General features: G+C 36.2%; 1 protein-coding gene across 1 annotated transcript in view; it reads left to right on the top strand.

Moving 5' to 3' along the window:
• The window catches only part of DNAH7 (dynein axonemal heavy chain 7), a 270230-nt gene that overhangs the window by 136835 nt on the left and 118699 nt on the right, over positions 1-14696 (top strand). The window contains exons 35-40 of the mRNA XM_055123217.1: positions 2649-2846; positions 4815-4970; positions 5880-6048; positions 9379-9505; positions 10612-10831; positions 12600-13472. Coding sequence (XP_054979192.1) covers positions 2649-2846; positions 4815-4970; positions 5880-6048; positions 9379-9505; positions 10612-10831; positions 12600-13472 — 1743 coding nt within the window. The remainder of the gene's footprint in view (positions 1-2648; positions 2847-4814; positions 4971-5879; positions 6049-9378; positions 9506-10611; positions 10832-12599; positions 13473-14696) is intronic.

Here is a 14696-nt window from a genome sequence, read left to right as displayed (position 1 = left end):
CAGTTTGAGGTCAGGGAAGGTGATGTATCCCATGTTTTTTCCCCAAGAATTGCTTTAGTTATTCATGGGGGCTTGTTGTTCCATAATAATTTCAGGAGTGTTTCATCAATTTCTTTGAAGAATTTCAATGCAATATAGGGATTGCATTGAATCTGTATAATGCTTTGGGAACTATTACCATTTTGACAATGTTAATTCTCCCAATCCATGAGCAGGGGATGTGTTTCCATTTTTTTGTATCCTCTTTTATTTCTTGAAGTAGTGTTTTGTAGTTTTCTTTGTAACGGTCATTTATCTCCTTAGTTAGGCTGATTTCCAAGGTATTTGATTTTCTGACGCATGATTGTGAATGGGATTTGTTTTTCATATCACTTTCTTTCTCTCATTATTTGCATATAGGATAGCCATGAACTTTGGGGTATTGATTTTATAGCCTGCGTCTTTGTTATACAAGCCTGTTGTTTCTTGGAGCTTCTTGGTAGAGGCTTTAGGGTTCTCTAAGTATAGTCATCAGCAAATAGATCTTACTGTTCCTTTAGCAAACCTATTTTTCTAAAGCACTTCTACATTCTGTCACCTAGATTGACCATAGCAATTGACTAGTCATGGACATCAAGCTGTTTCATGTTTTAGTTGTTCTCTGGTAGATATTCCTGTGCAAAAGTCATAATCCATATGGGCTGGTATTTCAGAAAATTCCCATAAAAGTAATATTTTAAGTATGGATCTTGAGATATACTGCCAAACACCTCAGAAGAAATTTTTTACCTATCTTAACTATCTTAACTTTGTTAATATTTTTCAAGTTACTTGAAATATTCTGCATTTTCAGAGTACAGTTTATTAAGCTTTTTCACAATCATTTATTTGATTTTCATTTGCCGAAAGTTTTTTAAGTGAATCTCTGGAGGTTCAGGGGTCCTATCCGCAATATTAGCAAACCAGGCTTGTGGTTCAGTGAGGGCTCCGAGAATGCAGTGCTGCTCAGGGCCTGCAGTGCTGGATTGCCTGGGTTGCCCAGCTGTGCCTTGGGTTTCCAGGGCTATGTACACTCAGTGTTGTTTGGGACCTCCAGGCCTGCACTCAATAAAGGCCCAGGAGACAATGTAATGCAAAATTGGCCCCCAGCGTCATTTCTATTTTATTTCATAACAAAATAGGGACTGTAACATCAGAGAATTGGGCTCAGAGATATTACATGATTTTCCCAGGATCACATAGTCTCTAAAACATTGTCTATTCCAGATTTTCTGTTTGTTAATTGTTACTTCCCTATATAGGAACAAAAGATCCATAGTTGAAAAGATTATAAAGAGTATGGAAAGATCAATAATTCTTTATCAATTCTAGTAAGCATAGAATTGAAATTCTAAAAATTTCTTTGCTTATAATTTTCAGACAGATAAGTCAACTTTATCAAATGTATATTATGTATGCAATACTAATCCAAATGACAAAAAATAATATCCCCAATAAGTTGCTAAGTGACTTCAGAAGAGTCGCTTAGTACTTTAAAAGAAAGGAATGTTGTATGTCAAGATCCACAGACCTATAGCATATTTTAAGTTGGTAGCTTCTTCAGTGAAACTGGGCTCGAGGACATGTGAAAGATGTAAAGAGTGGCCTGAGTTATGATGTGATGAAGTTGAATTAGATTCTTTAAGAATAGAGAGGGAAGTAGGATCAGTAGTGTTTTTCTAAGGAAATAAAATTAGTAAGTTTTTTTAAAATTTTGTTATATTGTCACATCAAATTCAAATATTAGTTTGTAAGTAACTGCACACAAAGATACAATGTATTGTTAATTCTAATATTAATCTCATTAAGTTTTATTTGTTTTAGAGATTTATTGCAGAAAAAATTGATATAATTTACTTTACTGATTTGTGCACTTAAAATGGTTGGAGGTAAATTTTGTTTTTTGACTAAAATTTTTAAAAAATACTGTCTGAAATTATAAGCAGTTGTTTTAAGTCTCTTATAAATATCATATAACAACATACAGTTAGCATCCTAGGTAACAAAAATTCTGTATTGGCTGTAGCACTGTAGCACTGTCGTCCCATTGTTCATCGATTTGCTTGATATAGTAATGTGTATAGTTATGTCACTAGTAATATCTCCATTGAGAGACTTGTTACTGTTTTTGGCATATCAAATACCCCAAGGGTAGCTTGCCAGGCTCTGCCATGCGGTTGGGAAACTCTCGGTAGCTTGCTGGGCTCTTTGAGAGGGACGGAGGAATCGAACCCAGGTCAGCCGCGTGCAAGATAAATGCCCTACCCACTGGCTAGTATTTATTAAATAAAATTCTTTACTTTTTATCGCATTGATTAGTTTCAGTACCATGAAAGCATCTAGCATTGGATCAAAATTACTAATTTGTAGATTGAACTCTTCCTTGATTATAAGGTATTGAAAATACCACAGTATGACATTTCAATTAATTCATAACAAAGCTCAGTTTATCTTTAGTTTACATGAAAGGTTTGGTTTTTAAACTCATGGTCAAGTTTTTTAAAGGCTGAAAACGTGTAAATATCTGAGTTGTAGCTCCTGATTTGTTTTTTTTCATAGTGTCATACGAATATGGAGCTTTTAAAAGAATATTACAGCAAAATATTCATAGTTTATTTGCCTGTTATTAGGGAATAGGAAGATGGGAACCATGGATAAAAAAATTGGATGAGGCTCCTCCAATTTCTAAGGATGCACAATTTAATGAAATCATTGTACCAACTCTGGACACAATTCGATACTCTATGTTAATGAGTTTGTTGACTACTCATCAAAAGCCTTCACTATTTGTAGGACCAACAGGAACTGGAAAGAGTTCTTATATTATTGTAAGTATTATGAAACTCCATATTTAATATGCATAATATTTCTAAGAATATTATTTTTAATTATCTGGAATTGTCACTATTAAATTTGATCTGGGTCTTATAGAAAATTTTTATATAGTTACCTAGTAATTTTAGAAAATTGACTAAATATAATGTAATTTTAAGCCATTAAATTGTTGACGCATCTGTTTAGGTGTTTTAGTAAGAATAACTTCTTCAAGATAAAGAATTTTATATCTCTTGGGAAGTATAACTAAATTTTATAATTATTTTTAGTTAATATCTGAAATTTTTCTCTGTGGTAATCAGATTTATTTTTATTATGATTTCTTGGTTGAGACCTGTTTTGTGTTAAGGTAATTCCAGTTGCTATAGCAGATAATGTCCACATCATGGTTGTTTTATACAACCAATCATCTCTGGAATTTTGGGTATCTATGTTGATCAAAGATCAGTTCATGCTTCTAGTTTCAGATTTTTAAAGACAGATACATGAATGGAACTAGTAGTAAATGAGCAGTAATTATTTCACATGGCAAATAAATTACAGATTTCTCCAAGATCAACTGAATAGTGTGGAGCCCTATTTTGTGAGTATGAGCCCTCTTGGAAGTGCCTTCTAGATGACTATACACAAAATGAGGTGATCCATTAATAAAATATATGAACATGGGTCAGAGCGATAGTACGGGGGTTAAGTCTCTTGCCTTATAGTCAGCTGATTCAATTACTAATACCGGATATGAGTCCCATAAGCGTTGCCAGGAATAATCTCTGAGCACAGAACCTAGAATAAACTCTGAGCACCACTTCATGTGGCCCGACCCCTCACTGCCCTCGAAAGTAGCAGTATGATTTAGGTTAGAGAATCATGCAATGCATTTGTTATTGTGAAGTAGCTAAAGAAATTGCTTGTCTGTTCCACTCAGAACAAGGAATGAGAAAACCTCAGCAGTGCTGATGAACTAGATCTTGGCTGCTCTTCCTCTGGCCCTACTCATTATCCAGCCCGAGGGCAAGAAGTAGACAGAACGTAGCACATAAAGTGTGAAGGAACCTTCCACATTAGAAGTTAAGGAATAGAGAATTGTTGTGATTAAGGATAGTTGCTGTAGCGACTGGAGCTATAGCACAGCGGGTAGGGCATTTGTTTGTTTTTGGCCAAACCCAGTGGTAGCACTGTAGCACTGTCATCCCATTGTTCATCAATTTGCTTGAGCAGTCACCAGTAATGTCTCCATTGTGAGACTTGTTGTTACTGTTTTTGGTATATCGAATACACCACAGGTAGCTTGCCAGGCTCTGCCGTTCGGGTGAGATACTCTTGATAGCTTCCAGGCTCTCCAAGAGGGATGGAGGAATCGAGGAATCGAACCCAGGTCGGTCGCGTGCAAGGCAAACTCCCTACCCATTGTGCTATTGCTCCAGTCCAGAAGCATAATGAACTATAAAAATATTTATAACCTATCAAGTAGAAAAATAATAACAAAATAAAATGCAAAGGATATCCTCAATTTTGTGAGTGATTTTTGTTGGTTTTTTTTTTTTTTTGACCTGGGAAATTTGTTGCTTGGGTTGAATTTAATGTGAGCACAAATGAAAAAGGCTTTGTCTTCAGCAACTATTCTTTTTTCTGTTTTTGCTTTTTGGGTCACACCCAGCATTGCACAGGGGTTACTCCTGGCTCATGCACTCAGGAATTACTCCTGGCGGTGCTTGGGGGACCATATGGGATGCTGGGAATTGAACCCGGGTCGGCCACATGAAGTCAAACACCTTACCTGATGTGCTATTGCTCCAACCCCTGGTTTAATCTTTTTACATTATCAGGACACTGTGTTTAAATTTTTATTAAAGACTTTACATTTTAAATTTTAAAAAAGACTTTCAAGAATGTTGCTTCGAGATCATTTTGAAATGTCTAAATATAATTCCTACTCTGGCTCATTTCATTATGTCCTGTTACAGAATTTTCTTTTAAATCAACTCAATAAAGAAACCTACAGACCTCTGCTCATTAACTTCTCAGCACAAACCACAGCATCTCAAACTCAGAATATTATCATGTCTAAACTGGACAAAAGAAGAAAAGGAGTTTTTGGTCCACCTTTGGGAAAACAAATGGTAATAGATCTCTTTTCCTATACATAGGATCAGCAATGGTCCTATTCATGAACATTGTGAAAATAAGGAAAACAGACATACCAGAATATTGATTTGGTAAATGATCTAACTACTAGTTCTCTCATTAAGATTTTTTTCCTTAAGGCTGGAGAGATAGTACATCAGTGGGTGCTTGCTTTCATGCAGCTAACAGGAGTTCATGGTATAGCAAGCCCTGCCAGGAGTGATTCCTAAGAACATAGCCAGAAGTAAACCCTGAGTACAGTCATATGTGTTCTCCACCCCACACACACACACAAGATTTTTTTTTATTATTACAGTCTTTGTTGCTTTGTTCTTCTAGTTTAGCATTTTCTTTTGTTTTTTAAAACAACCCTGTTGTCAATAAACTTAGCTGGGTTCCTCTGCCATCTTAGCCTCACCTTCACTATTTAGAGGTTATAATCATTTAAAATTAGCACCCTTTCACTAATTTTAATGTATTGAAATTGTATAAGAAAAAAGAGAAGGCAAAATGATAAATAAAAGTACTAATGGTTCCTTAGCTATTAATCTATAAAGGTTAGTAGTGAAAATCCATCACTAACCTTAGAAGCATGAGTGCTCAGTGTTGTTCTTGATTTGAGAAGAAATCATCACTTCTGAAGCTGAAGATCTGGGTTCGGTCCTCAGAAACCCATATGGTCCCCATGACCTGTCAGCTGTAATTCCGGAGCTCAGAGCTAGGAGAAATCCACGAGCATCACTAGGTGTGGCCCTAAAACAAAACAAACAAAAGAAAGCATCACTTCTTAAAAACATACTCTTATGAGAAAATAATCGAATTCTTTGCCTCAACATTATTTATACAATATGGTAACATATTAAGGTGTTATCATTTTCTAATACCTTTTTTTCCTTTGTTCTCAGGTTGTCTTTGTAGATGATGTCAATATGCCTGCTCGGGAGGTATATGGTGCCCAACCTCCCATTGAATTACTTAGACAGTGGTTAGATCACTGGAATTGGTATGACCTAAAAGATTGTTCTATGATTAAACTAGTGGACATACAAATCTTGTGTGCTATGGGACCTCCAGGTACATTTTCTGAGTTTGTGATAATTCATTTGGAAAATTATTCTAGTTGTGTCTAAAAAGCTCACTGGAGGGAAGTTGACACAGATGGTGGGATTAGTAATGGAACATTGTAAGTAATAAACCCAACTATGAATAATTTTGTAACTCATGGTGCTTTAATAAAACAAAATTTTGGAAAAAAATAAAGAAATGTGATTTACAAAGTTATTGATTTTTTTAAAAGAAACACAAAGACCCAGTTTTCCTATTTTTTTTTAAGAAAAAAAATCTCACAAAACAAGTTATACTTGACTTAGTCCTATAATGAGTTCCTCCCATTCTGGGGAATTTCTTTCTCTACTACTTTCCAGTAATAGTCTCTGTTTTCTAAGAAAAGAAAAAAAGAGAGTTCTTTAGAGAGAGATAGAGGAACTCACTTGAGTAATTCGACTTGCAGGTTTTGTATATGTTTACTGTGGGTATGTGTTGTGCCCGAAAAGAGTATTCCACAACCATCAACATTGTTAAAAGGATGGCCTTGGTTGAGACCAGTCTCTCCCCAATTCTTACAAATTGCTTTTTCTCCCATCTGCTGTGATATTTCTCCCCATTGCCTGTTCCTGCATTCTGAATACCTGGAAGCCCTGATGGCAGTTCTACTTCATTTATTAATGTTTCAGCTGAATAAAATGTCTCGGCTTCAGATATCATTTTTCTTCTATCCTAGTGAAGTGCCTTTCTAGTAAATCCCTGGACTTATCTAGGCTATTAAGGGGAATTTAAACAAGATATAGCCCAAGAATTAGTCTTAATGATACTTTAATTTTTTTAATAAAAATTTATAAACTCAAAGGAATCTTTGTGTAGGGGAAATTTAATACTCTGAAATATCTAAAATAGTTGATCCAACTTAACTAGACTTAAAAAATGTTTTTAAATTGAATCACCATGAGATACACAGACAGTTACAAAGTTGTTCATTATTTGGTTTTAGTCACACAGTGTTCCAATATACATTCACTCACCTGTGTACATTTCCCTCCACCAGTGTCCCCAGTTTTCTTCCCCCCCCCACCCGCCACCAGACTGATTCTTTGGCAGACACTCTTTTATCTCTCTCTATTTCTCTCTCTCTCTCTCTCTGCGTCTTGTTCTCCTTATGTTTCACTCTCTCTTCTTTCTCTTTGAGCATTATGGTTTGCTAAAAGTTTATCATAATGTGGAAAAGTTACCATGTATATCCCTTTATCTCCTCTCAACACTCAGTTCTTGTCCAGAGTGATCATTTCCATCAATCATTGTCATACATTGTCATACCTCTGCCTTAACTTTCCTCCTCCCCAAATTTGTGAAACTTCCAATCATGGTGGCTGCATAGTATTCCATTATAAGTGTACCATAGATCCTTTATTCAATCATCTGCTCTTGGGCACAAAGGTTGTTTCTAGATGATTCTGACTATTGTGAATAGTGTTGCAATGAAAATAGAAGTCCAGATGGCCTTTTTGCATTATTTATGGGCTATTCAGGGTATATTCTCAGAAGTGATATTGCTGGATCATATGGAAGCTCAATTTCTAATTTTAATTTCTTCTTCTGAAATATGGTATTTTAAAATTTTTTATAATCACTTATTTTTGTTTATCAAGATTTTTTCAATATCTGAATTTGGGCGGGAAGGGAGGAGGAGGAGTTTAGGGTCATACCCAGATGTGCTTGGGAACCATATGGTGCCAGAAATAAAATCAGAAAACTGCATAACAGCAGTTGCCTTAACCCTTGTGCCATCTTGTCAATGCTTTCAATATTATTCAGCATAAATTTCACAAATATTTTGTATACTAAAGTCTATATAAGCCTGTAAAATAGGGACTTTGAGACAGTGGTGGAGGGTTATTGGTAGTTTGGTGGTACAGTAGCATTGCAAATATAAAGTAGTAATATGAAAACTGCTGTAAATCATGTTGCCCAAGGGACGTCAGAATTACCTGGAGAATAGGGGGGTGGGCGCGTCAGGGCCGGTTGGTGGGTGGCTGAAAGGTGCCAGGCAGGGCTAGGGCTTCGGAGGGAGCACCAGACCGCGGGCAGGGGGCGGGGGAAAGGCTTCTCCACGTTGGGCGGGGTCTCCAAGGGACGTCCCAATTACATCACTCTTCCTGAACTTCGCTTTCAAGCTCTTCATGTTTAATCCATTCAGTCTTCCAAATGCACTAGTGGAGATTTTTCAACACCCCATGGAGGCGGGCCCCGCGGGCTGCTGCTTCCCCAGGAAAGCACGGCCGCCAGGCTCGCTTCCTGCTCGGCTTCCTCGATTTGTCTGCTCTTAAACAAACAGAAAAACCCATCCACAAACCTGAATGTTTTGCAAAATATGTATTAGAGAAATGAAACAGTTAAAATCACTTAAAGTTATTATTGTGATTTATAATGTTGCTTATTAATGGTGTCTTTACCCAAATTTCATAATTTAATCTCTTTAAAAATCAAATGCTAGAGCCAGAGAGTGAGAGCGCAGTGGTTAAGGTACTTGGCTTCTATTCAGCTGATCAAGATTTGATCCCCGGTACTACATGGTCATCGAGGCACTGCCTGGACACTTCTAAACCCTCCTCTAAAAATCAAATGCTTTTTGTTTATTTTAAAATGATATCATCGATTGACATTATAAAATGATTTATTGCATTTTAAGTTAGTTATGAGACCCTGACAGTTGGAATATAATCATTACATTATAGAAGTTAGATAATCCCCCAAATTAAAAAAATGCAAGCACACAGTGAAGTAGCCACATGAACCATGTTGACTGTTCTTAGAAGATTAATTTCAAAATATCGGAAAGAAATAGGTTAATGTCAAAGTTGTACTGAACTTTAGCCATGTTGGGGGATTGTAAGGTTAATCAGGTTTACCAGAGTAATTTAAATATTGTTTACATTGTAATTTACATTGCATAGTAATATTATTTCATGTTAATAGTACATGATATATATCAAAGTTTTGTAGTAATAAGGATGCTTATACTTTAAAGCCCTGAACCATGAGTCATGGAGAAAGTAGTGTCCAGTTGCTTGCTGTCCATTCTGATTCCCTTTGGTAGTAAAACCTCAACCCCATTATGTTTAATTAGTTTAATTCATTCAGATAATAATTCTAAAAGAAATTTCAGGTTAGAGGAAACCTGTTTTGAGGTTAGGAATATCCAATTGATTGTTCTTACATTTTCTGTGTGCTATGAATTAATCCATCTTTCAAGATATTTTTGATTTTTTTTGCTTGATGTAGAAAATACTAGATAAAACACCATATTATATTTGAAAATTATCATTGAAAGTTTTCCTTTTTAATATTTAGGTGGTGGTCGAAATCCAGTAACTCCTCGATACATGAGACATTTCAATATTATAACAATCAATGAATTTAGTGACAAGTCCATGTTTACTATCTTCTCTAGAATTTTAAATTGGCATTTAAAAACATGGTAAGTTATTTACAGTTTGTTTCATGAGGGGGATATGAAACCCTTTTGAGCATAACACAGAAGGAATTACTGTTAGAGTATTGTTCTCTCTCTCTCTCTTTTTTTTTTTTTTTTTTGGTTTTTGGGTCACACCCGGCGATGCACAGGGGTTACTCCTGGCTCTTCACTCAGGAATTACCCCTGGCGGTTCTCAGGGGACCATATGGGATGCTGGGAATCGAACCCAGGTCGGCCGCATGCAAGACAAACGCCCTACCCGCTGTGCTATCACTCCAGGCCCTGTTCTCTCTCTTTTAAAATCTGGTCTTGTATTCTAGCCTAGAAATCCTTACAATGTTTTCTACCAAGTAGTATAAATTATTGATATTTAATTCTTTTACCACCTTGTGTACTTGTTACTACAAAGATATGACAAGTTTATCTGTGACTTTGATATCCTCTAGAATAACTGTGCACCTGAGTAGCCTCGGCTATTCTTAGCTGGGGAGCCATTCCTCACTAACTCTGGACTCTCATTTCTTCTCCTCAAGAGGTGAGAAGTAAAGGAGTAAAGTAGATCAGAGCAGCACAGGCTTTGGCTTCTTGATGCCAACCCTAAAGCAATTGTCATTACTTGCCCTTTCTAGTGAGGATAAAGGAGGAGGCCAGAGCTGGTTCTGCATTATGCCAAAAGTTTAAAAAAAATGCTGAATAGATATTCTTTCCCTGGGTTTTCTCTACCCTAATAATGCTGTTTCCTTTTTCATTCTGGCTCATTTCTTGACTTTAAGGATTCTTATTCCTTCTTTTTCTATATCCTTGATTTCTTAGTTCCCTTTCTGAAAATATATATTTACCAGTGTTCTTTCAAGGATTTTATCGACATGTAGTCAGTCCTACATAGAAAGTTTCGGGGTTTGAGGATACAAAGTAATGACTGGAAAGTAGTTTTTAAATAAGTCAAAATCTTTCTTTCTCAAGAGATAAAATTATACTTTATATCAAAGATAATCTTATAAAATAAATAAGTTGATTTACTCAGAAGAAAACCTCTATGCTAATCTTCCTAAATGTTACTTAAGTATCCTCATTCTATATTTGCTAATTTTTTTTACTTAAAAATTCAGTTATAAATTTCCAGAAGACTTTCTAGATTTGACAACACAAATTGTAAATGGTACAATGACTCTGTATAAAGAAGCAATGAAGAATCTCTTGCCTACTCCAGCTAAATCTCACTACTTGTTCAACCTCCGGGATTTCTCCAGAGTCATACAGGGTGTGTGTTTGTCAAGGCCAGAAACAGCAGAAACCAAAGAAGTGATTAAACGTCTTTGGGTCCATGAGGTAAATGTCTTTGTTATAGAAATATAATCATTCTATAATCAAATATTTTACTATCTGGATGTAAAAAGATTTAAGTATATTATTGAAATGTATTTAGTTCTTAGATATTAGAAAAACTAGTAATCAAGATAATTTGGAAAACCACTAAGTGTAAAAACTATTGTGCTCCTTCTTTCTGTTGATTTATAGGATATTTTGAAGTAGGTTTCTCATTAAACTAATCTTCTTTAAACTTAATCCTTGTTAAAGGATTTGACAATATAGAATAATGGCAAACCCTTGGCTTTTGATTAAAAAACTGAGATTACCTAGCAGTGAATGAGAGGGGGGAAAGAAAAGAGTAGACTAGAAGTTACATAAGGACAGTGGTAGCAAACCTGGGCACTTGGTGGTGGTGAGGTGCAGTAATTTGGTATGGCCACATGTACTGATTATGATCCTGGTTGCTCATTAGTTTGTACCTAGCAATTCCACAGCCAGGCAGTGCAACTGCAACACCTTTATAAAGCATAACAGTGACGTCTGGAGAGCATTTAACCAGAGCCGTGTGAGAACCAAAATTCAAAGAATGTGACCTCTTACAATCACATGTGCAAGTACTGCAACTAAAGGAGTGCAACCCTGGAGAGCTTTGCAGCTGTATGTGTGTAAACACTGAAGCTAATCTCTGGCATGTGTCTCCCAACAAGTCCACAACTAAAAAGTGTACCAGTACCACTGCTGGGTATATGTATAGCTCCTGATCATTATAGCAACAACAATAACCAAAGGGAAGGGTAGGGGTGGAGGATAAAGACTACAGGAAAAAATGCCTCACACAGTGAGATGAAGCAAAGGGAAACTAGGGAAGCAATCCTAAGGGGCAGGACTTCCAACATATTGAATTGGGAGGGAGGAGCAGGTTAGAGGAAGACTTAGATAACTGCAAAGTGACAGTCTTTATGGGACCCTCAGAGCGCTTTGAAGAAATGGTTATAATGGAGCAAGTTTAACTATTTCTTGCAGTCTCATAATGTGTGCATAGAGCCAGAATGATTTTTGTCAGTTGCTCTTTGTAGTGACTTACCAAGACAATTGACAAATATTCAGAACAAACTAATTTTCTACCTGAAGTTCTTTTATTTCTAGAAAATGTATTTAGAAACAATAATAATACCTATTGATTCACCAGTAATTTGAAAAATTATTTTTGAAAGCTTTGTGCCTTAGAAAAAGGAATGGAGGGGGCAGAGTGATAAGACAGCAGGTAGGTGATAAGAGTAATAAGACTCGCCTTGCATGTGGCTCACCCAGGTTTAATGCTGGTAGCCCATATGGTCCCTCGAGCCTGAAAGGAACAAGTCCTGAGCTCAGAGTTAGGAGTAAACCCTGAGCACAACTGAATGAGGCCCCAAAACAAAAGACAAAAAAAATTTAAATAAGAAAAGATACTTTAAAATTCTCATGAACATTAGCATTAGGGGTAGACACCTTCTCTAGTTTCTGGTTCTTTAGTTCTTAATGCTCTTTGCATATCTGTGATCTTTTTGTCACTCCAAATTACCTTTACTTATTGGTAAATTGTTGAAACTTAAAAGAGTAAACCTAAGTATATATGATTAAGATTAATATTTTAAATGAACATTATTATGAGTTGATCCTGATTGGATATACTATTAATAAAGCCCACAAATTTTCAGAAAGTACTTTATACTCTTTGAGATTATGCTAGAAAGATTAAAAATTTTTTTAAAGAATTAATTTCTAAATCTACTATAAAATTATACAGGTCCTTAGGGTGTATTATGATCGCCTTCTGGATAATGCAGATCGAAGTTGGCTGATAAACTACATTCAAGAAATTTTGAAAACTTACATGGGTGAAGATTTTTCTGAGCTTTTTAAGAGTTTGGATTTTGATAAGGATGGCAATGTGGAAGAAGATGACTTACGGAGCTTAATGTTTTGCGATTTCCATGATATCAAGAGGGAGGATACTAACTACAGAGAAATTGAAAATGTAGATAGTCTTCGAGTAATAGTGGAAGCTCACCTAGAAGAATATAATAACATGAGCAAAAAACCCATGAACCTTGTTTTATTTCGCTTCGCTATTGAACATATCAGCAGGATTTCCAGGATCCTGAAGCAGCCTCGCAGTCATGCTCTCTTGGTTGGTGTTGGAGGAAGTGGAAGGCAGTCTGTTACCAGATTAGCTGCCCACATGGCTGATGACGCAGTTTTCCAGGTTGAAATCACCAAGGGTTATGGGAATGTTGAGTGGCGTGAAGATTTAAAAGTGATTTTAAGGAAATGTTCTGAAGGGGAGATGCACGGTGTTTTCCTATTTACAGATACGCAGATTAAAAAGGAGTCATTCCTAGAAGATGTGAACAATCTGCTAAATGCTGGGGAGGTTCCAAATCTCTTTGCATTAGATGAGAAGCAGGAGATATGCGATAAGATGCGTCAGTTAGATCGTCAACGAGATAAAACCAAACAAACAGATGGAAGCCCTGTAGCTCTTTTCAACATGTTTATCGATCGATGTCGCAACCAACTGCATGTTGTCCTCGCTATGAGTCCTATTGGAGATGCATTTCGGAATCGTCTTAGAAAGTTTCCTGCTCTTGTTAACTGCTGTACAATAGACTGGTTTCAGGTATTAACATGTGAATGATTGATCAGATTTCCACAAATTTTCAATCTCCATCATCATGATGAGTTATTTTATATAACCCCCGCAAAAATGTAGTTTAGTAGAATATTCTGGTCAATTGCAAAATTATGATTTATAGGATCATCATATAGAAAAAATCTTTCTTTTATGGACATAATGTATGGAACTACTCATCTCAAAATATTTATAGAAAGGTTTAGGACAATTCTGTTTACCATTGACATCCCTGACAGGAAGCTACATTCTGGAAGACCTTACTGAGGAAAATGGAGTGAAGGAATTGTTCACAGAGGTGTAAGTAGGATTAAAGGAGCAGAGAAGGAGTGGTGGAACAGTCAGGAAGTGGTAGGAATAGGAAGTTGTTAGTATAGCTGCATGAAAAAGGCCAGAGAATGGAGTGCTATGGGAGTTTGAAGCTATGGAAATTGAACTGGCTCATAAGAACAGGTCCCAGAAAAACACAGCACCTGCTAGAAGGATAGGCAGGGTATAGCATTCCTCTCTCTCCTCTCACTGTTTAATTGTCAATATCAGTCAACCCCAACAATAAGTCAGAGGGAAGAAAGTCAGAGTAACTCAGAGTAACTGTTTTAGAAACTTCAGTATCATGAAGCACAGAACAGAATAGACAGGATGTGTTGTAAGAATTTGTGGCTGTGATAGTGATACTATACTGAGATCTAACTCAAGAATTTCTTTCCCCCTGGGGGAATTTACATGTTCTCTCTCTACTATCATTTCCTGCTAAGGGTATTTATTTCACATAAGACTAATTTATTGAACCTTTGCTTTGTAGCAAGTCTAATTCTAAAAACTAAGAGTAGTGGGAAATGAGAGCAGCAAATCCTCTGTTCTGTTGAGCTTAAAAGAATGGGGGGAGGATTGATCATATAACTTAGCTTAAAGGGAGTAAAAGGGCTTTCTGGATAGAGATCTTTAAGATGAGACGTGAAAGACAAAAAGTGTTACTATGGAGAGGATCTTGGCACAGATTGTGAACTGGTCAAGGCAAGAAGCTAAATAGAGGGGATGAGGAGTTGAGAGAAAATTAGAATAATGAAAGCCAGTAAATATTAGGAAATAATGGAGTGTTAAGATCAGAAATGTATGAAGGATTATATGAGGAAGGTCTACAAGTAGGTTTTAAATTTGACTTTAAGTAAGTTGAAAAATCTTCAGAGTACCACCTATTGGGGAGTGTGATGT

The sequence above is a fragment of the Sorex araneus genome, chromosome X (assembly GCF_027595985.1).
Source record: "Sorex araneus isolate mSorAra2 chromosome X, mSorAra2.pri, whole genome shotgun sequence".
Taxonomy (NCBI): Eukaryota; Metazoa; Chordata; class Mammalia; order Eulipotyphla; family Soricidae; genus Sorex; species Sorex araneus.
The sequence above is the reverse complement of the archived record's forward strand: the minus strand, read 5'-3'. Positions and strand labels throughout refer to the sequence as shown.